Here is a 6,595-nt window from a genome sequence, read left to right as displayed (position 1 = left end):
GCGGCAGTCCCCCCCATCTTCCGTCTGAGAGTCCCCTCCTCCTTTCACTCTCTCCAGCTACCCTACCAGCAACCATCTGGCCTCCACTATCTCTTGCATTTACCAAAACTGTCACGTGGAAGACTGCAGTCACCAGCACAAAAGGTTTGTAAGCCTATTGAGGAGCAAGACGAAGAGCAGCATGAGAAAAAGTTGATCGGATTTATGAAGTAGTTGCAAAAGAACCTAAACAAGGGAAAGACGGGAACTTAGCAGGCACAGCATTCGACAGGTTTAGAAACTAGACACTTCAGAGCTCTTTAATGAGAATAAAAACTGTGCTTTCCACAGTGAAAGATCCATTTTGCATGCTGTGCGTTCATATGACTGAAAAAAAAGCTGTACCAGCTGCTGTGAACGTGTTACAGCCGGTAGCTATTGTCACCGTACAGAAAGTCCCGTTGACGGCCAAAGAACCTCAGAAAAGTATCTTTGACACGGCAACCTTCTAGACAGCACGGAGGGAACAGGATGGCACATCTTTTTTAAAAGCAGAGAGGAAGAACGGAAAAATGACAGCTGTGTTTTTAAATAGAAGGGATAGCAGTTGCTGCAATCGGATTAAAACCAAAGTTCCTTTCCCTCTATCAATTCCCATTGAAAGATGTGCTTGCATTATGCTACGGGCAGAAGCTACACCTCTTTACAACAGCTAAAAAAGACCCCTGATAAAAGGGAAGAAGTTTGTATTAAAGATACCTGCTATACAGCTTTTTGTACAAGTCTATATTCCCAGCACTCGTGTTCAGCTTCATGTAGCTTTTAAAGCCGACTTCAGTTGCTACTCCTCGACTATAGTAATACGTATCTCTGCAAAACAGAAAGTCCATTATGAAACCCAGTCGTTTTGTTTTTCAAATAACAATAAACTGTGCCAAACTAGAGCTTCTGACATGAACAACACTGAAAATACGGGGTTTTTTTTGATTAAACACAGAGCCTCAGTGGTGTAGTACACTGCCAGAGACTCAGATTCTTCAAATATTTGCCAAGTTCCGTTTCCCATCAAACAGTTACTAAATTAGAAAAGTACTTTTATCTAATATGCATGCAGGGTATGACTCTTCAGCCTCCTGAAACAGGGCAAGATGAGGCGATGTCGTTGCCGGTACATTTGCACAGCACAGCAAAGCTCAGGTCCAGTTAAGCCACGTTTCTGTGGGACGAGACGGGTAGCAAGTGCTGCTGTTCTGCCAGGCTTTACAGCCGAGGACCCGCTCTGTCTAGTTGCCGCCGGGCTGTCTTACTGGAGTTGGAAGCACTGGGGTCATCGCTGGCTCAGAGGCCCCAATTCCGAGCGCCACGACGCAGCGTGGGCACACACAGCTTCTGCCTGCCTGGGCGGTAAGTTTACTCCACGCACAACGGAAGACAGTATTTGCCAACCGTGTCGGAGAGGCACCGTCAGGTATTGCAGCCGCAGAAGAGTTCAGGCTACGGCGTTACGTGGGGAGAACGTGGGCAGCACTCGGGGCCACAAACGTTTAGCGCAATCTTCCACGCAGGCTGGTGTTACTTGCGTCCCCAGAAGACCGAGGCTTTCCATGTAATACTGGTGATGACAGGGTGAGCCAGACGGGATGTTCCCGAGCAATTACAATGATCTGAAGCGAGCTTTGGAAGACGGTTGTAAGTGAATGTATTGGATACAAGTCACCCCGCTGAGTAGCTACTGCATGTGTGCCAGACCCCGCTGCTTGTTGGAGCAACGTTTCGGTTTGATTCTGTAACATCCTTAAAATCAGACCCACCCGGGTTCACAAGAACTACCTGGCCGACTGCTTTTTGCTTCAGATACGCATTCTTGAAATTGGAAAGAGGGTCGTTTTAACCTTTCTGTGTATGTGCAAAGGCTGACGAAGGTTAGACTTACACACTGTAGCCCATGTCTTTACATGCAATCTTCCCATAATCGTCATTCCAGTCATCTTGACAAACAGGATACCAGGATTTGCTGACAGGTGAATAAACTTCCAGGATAAAGTTTGGTCCAAAAAGTCTAACTGCCAGAAAAGGAAGAATGAAAAAAAAAAAAAAAAAGAAACCAAGAACACCACACGCTATATTACTGCTCTTTCTCTACTTAAAAGTCTTGTTACCCGTAATATTTGCTTGTGTGTATGAACAGGTGTTAATTTAATGCTGCCTTCTACTCAGCTTCTGAGTAAATACCAAGTAGATGGAAATATTGCAATGACTTAATTCTTTTGGGTAAGGCAATTCAAAAGAACTAAGAGTTTAAAAATGCAAGTGTACCAGATAGTGTTCATCTTTTCATTTCAGCTTTTATGCTCAAAATTCTCTTTCATGTTCTACCACTGAGAAAGATTGCCAATTTTTTCTTATCTTTTATCTATGCAACCATATTTTTCTTAATCTATCATATATTGTATATAAATAAAATATAATATATTTTAATATATTTTATATTGTATCTTAATACACCAAATTTCTTCAGAGAAGCACCTGTAGAGCAAGAATGTAAGAAGGAGCAATTATCTCTGACATTCCATGCCCCATTATGTATTTATTTGCACAAGAATTTAATATAAAATAGTTCAAGCAAAAGAACAGATTGAACAAGTTTCTCCAAAAAACCCATTATTCAACCAGCCAGAGTGGAGCAGCTTTAGAGCATGTGCCAGTAAATGCTAACCCCGCATGAGGCATGTGCCAAATAAAAGTTCCCAGACAGAGAATAAGAGCACAGCCAGAGTTTTCCAGAGTGGCACTGGCACAACACAGGTGTTAGAAACAAGATGCCACACCTTTGGAATGGACAAATCAATGATGTTTTCACCTTCCACCTTCAGCTCTGCACTAAAGCTTCCCTTGGCATCTTTCCAGTCGGAGACACTGATCAGACCAGGCTTTCACACAATGGAGTTATGAAGGAATTGAAGCATTATTGGGAGAAGGAGGAATGCAAAATATGTGGAAAAAGACAAGCCTGACTGAAGACCACCAGATTTATGTTATCACCTGAAGTTCTACTAAGAAGTCAGCGATGACTGTTCATTCCAGAGACAATGCTGCATTCAGTTTTGCACAAACCCCATTCAAATTTAAAGGTAATATCTTAAAAACTGATCCAAAGTTAAGCTAGCTCAAACCCCTGAGTCAGACATTTTGTTTCAGCTTTTCAATCTGACTGGAAACAAACTGAGTATCTAGATATAGGCTTCAAAGTGCTCAAACATCCGAAACCATTTTAGAGATATAACTTAGGTTAAAATGGCTCTACTGTAACTTGGGCAAGCTTTGGACAAGGCCGTTTGCTCAAAAACTCTTGCAGTTGGCTGAAGGTCCCCCCACCCTGCCTGCGGGCACTCACCACACCGGGTTTCATCCTCCCCGTTGGGGCAGTGGCTCACTCCATCACACCACTGCGAGGGCGGCATGCACACCCCTGAAGATCCACACTCTATTAAGGAGCCGAGGCAACGATTCTCTACTGCGGGGAGAGAGCAACACAGCCATTAGGCTGGACATGAGCTTAGCCTCAGGCGACTACTGCCAACTCTCGTCTTAAGGAGTATTCCGCTTTGATAGAGCGAAACATCAGAAAGAGCTCTTCAACTCAGAGGTGGGAGGAGACCTCGCCTGACACCACAGCAGATGTACTGCTCTGTCCTTTGCATCGCTTGTCAGATTAAGTCACTGATGCAGCTGATTGGATTTTGTCCACTGCCTCCCCCGAACAAGCAAGCATCATTAAGTCGTCTAGAAGGAGTCAGCTTTACGCTGACAAAGCATAACACTTATAAACAGAAAAAGAGGAAGAAAGCAATTACTCCAATTACATCCTTTTGCTTCTGCTGCCATTTAAAACAAGATTACGTTCACCCTGAATAAATCAAATTGAGTAAAAAAAAAAAACAACACCTAAGAACACAAAGTGTCATCCTAATAGTTTTAAATGAACTCCCTTCTCTCTTCTTTTCCTGCACAGAACAGAAAGGAGAGGCTCCTAAAAATATAGCAAATTATTTTTTAGTTTCCTTTGAAAAGTGGCTTTCATTGAAAGGGAAGTTAAGATAGCACAAGACAAATTTCACCTAAACCGAGCAGAATTGCTCCAGCCCAGCTTCAAAGCTCAGTCACCCTGTTGAGGATGACTTCCAAGCTGAAGGTATCATCCGTGGTATGGCTTACAGTGGTGAGACAGGCTGGGCTCACACAACCTTAACACACTTTCAAAGCAAAAGCTTCACAGAAACAAATAAATGGATGTGAATTACTTCTGCTCCAAGACAGATCCTGTTTTACCAAAAATAAAACAGATCTTGGCCAGTTACACTCTTGCAGTTAAGATATACAACTTTACTTCAATCTCCTTCCTTCACTCGAAGTTAAGTGAAGCTCAAATCTGGAACAGAGCTCCATTTCAGAGAGGATGCACAGCAGTGACTTCCCTAATGAAATGCACCGCGGATGTGTTGGCCACGCGCAGTCACGTGCCAGCTATCCCCCAGTGCAAAAACCCTTGCAAGAGGTCAAACTACTCTTTACTAACAGCTACGGCGCTGTACAGTTAATTTGCACCAGCTTTTGCCAGATAGATTGGAGCTTTCCAGAGAAGGCACCTGAATATGCTGCTCCAGAAGGGTCAAAAAGCTGATGACATCTCTTAACATCAAAAACATATTGACTTGATGAACGGAAAGTGAGAGCAGCATTGCTCATTAAAAAGAAAGGGGGGAAAAAAAACCCACAAACAAAACTGAGCTGTTAGAAGCAATGTTAGTTCATCTCTCAGGTGGTAGGTAGTAAAGAATTTCGTCTCCTTAACCCAGTATAAAATAGAAGATAAGAATGTCTATTTCTAACTTTAAAGGTTTAACACATCTTTTCTTTCAGAAACAAACAAACAAAAATTCTTACCAAAATACCAAATGAAGAAAGCAGCAATTGCACAACAAATTACTAGTAAAATGGATAATATAATGACTATGGCTTTCTTTACACCTGAAATGAAAACAAGTAAAAAAAGAGAAATTAGGTTCACAGATAGGGTAATTTCCAGCCACCAGCACTATCTATTTCCACGACTTAAACCCAGACATTTTCTGCCAGACAGATTTTTCTCCGTTCCACCATCCTTCTTCCAAATCGCCCAGGTTCCTGTCCAGTTACACCGGCATCCCAGCCAGCTATTACTTCATCCACAGGGAGGTGGCTCCTTCGGTACAGGAGTTGGAAGGGAAGATCCCTTTTATTTGTTATCTTACTCTGGAAAATCTTTAAGTCCAAAATTGGAAGAAATCACGACAAAACTTACTTGATGCACATGTTCTCCCGGATGAACGTGCTACTGGCCTACTCGACTGATGGCTAACAGCCCTTGGGACGTAGCTTGGCACTGACGGAGCATTTGTTGAGAAGTACTGTGGATACCGGTTAGCACCTACTGGCTGCCTGGCAGAATAGATGTTTTCTGGCTGAAAGCCATGATTTTCGTAGTATGACGGTGGACCCTAAATGATAATGTTGAGGGGAAGGAAACAGGAGAAAAATCATAAACAAGAGGCAAGAGTGCAATTAGGACAAAATGAGTTTCAGATGCCATTTACATTCAGAACCCTACTAAGTAATTCTGCCGGCGCAGAAATACACCGTGCATGCATACACATACTAGTGACTCCAACTTACACGGAGAAAGAGATGTACAGTATATGCCTAATACCTCACACTTTGCATAACAAAAATAACAGAAAGTGAGGCAGGAAGGCGTGTGAAGAGATCAGTTTCCTGATCCAAAGTAATTCAGCTGAAGAAGGATTCTTGAGCCCAGCCCTCTGGCTGGCTGCACAAACCCTTGCACTGGAACATCTAGCAGGGTAGAAATAAGCAGCAAGGACAGTTTTAGGCAGTACCACCATCGAAAGAAGTGCTGGCAAGTAACAGCCTTTGTGTGTGCAGTTGTCCAGGACTAGGATAAATGCTCACTGCCCCGTTTTGTCCTAGGACAACACGAGGCATGCCTAAGCTATTTCTGAAATGCACTGGCCTACAGCAGGCTGTGGAATATTTATCCTGGAAGAGCTTTAAGAACTTGTTAGAAGCCATTCCAGTCTATGCCTCCAAAGTAAGCTTGTAAAAGCATAAACTTCCCCAGGAGTATCTGAGCACTTCAAATGCTAGTTAATTCCAGCCTCTTACACCTGCCTCACAGTATAGCTTTCCCTTTTTGCAGAAAAGAAAACACAACAAATAATACCTCTCTTTTTAAAAGACTTGTTAACCAGGACATCACTCAATAGGCTGTTATTTATAAAGGAATAAAGCTTCATTTAAAAAAAAAAAAAGTCAGAGAGGAATTTTTTTTTTTACTTACTACTGTAGAGGTCATCTTTCCTCTGTCAGCAGTACCGAAACAATTCAAGTGTTTGGAAGTAAAGTGTGAACCTATATATAAAAAAAAACAAAAAACAAAAACCAAAACACAAAACAGAAAACAATCACAGCCAGAAGCTTTGTCCACTTTTCTTGTCGGTTTTCCTTTGGAAAAATGCCAAATCTGAGGAAAAAAAAAAAAAACGGAAATATTTCAAGA

The 6,595-nt window shown here is 42.4% G+C and overlaps 1 protein-coding gene across 1 annotated transcript in view; it reads right to left on the bottom strand.

Moving 5' to 3' along the window:
* TMPRSS2 (transmembrane protease, serine 2) overlaps positions 1-6,391 on the bottom strand; it is a 12,292-nt gene extending 5,901 nt beyond the window's left edge. Inside the window, exons 1-6 of the mRNA XM_010290568.1 lie at positions 6,377-6,391; positions 5,321-5,516; positions 4,924-5,007; positions 3,374-3,493; positions 1,913-2,042; positions 739-849 (exon numbers count right to left, since the gene is read on the bottom strand). Of these exons, the coding sequence (XP_010288870.1) occupies positions 739-849; positions 1,913-2,042; positions 3,374-3,493; positions 4,924-5,007; positions 5,321-5,516; positions 6,377-6,391 (656 nt within the window). The remainder of the gene's footprint in view (positions 1-738; positions 850-1,912; positions 2,043-3,373; positions 3,494-4,923; positions 5,008-5,320; positions 5,517-6,376) is intronic.
* Between the last annotated feature and the right edge of the window lie 204 nt (positions 6,392-6,595).

This window comes from Phaethon lepturus, unplaced genomic scaffold (genome assembly GCF_000687285.1).
Source record: "Phaethon lepturus isolate BGI_N335 unplaced genomic scaffold, ASM68728v1 scaffold39337, whole genome shotgun sequence".
NCBI lineage: Eukaryota > Metazoa > Chordata > Aves > Phaethontiformes > Phaethontidae > Phaethon > Phaethon lepturus.
This window is presented reverse-complemented; position numbering and strand designations above follow the sequence as displayed.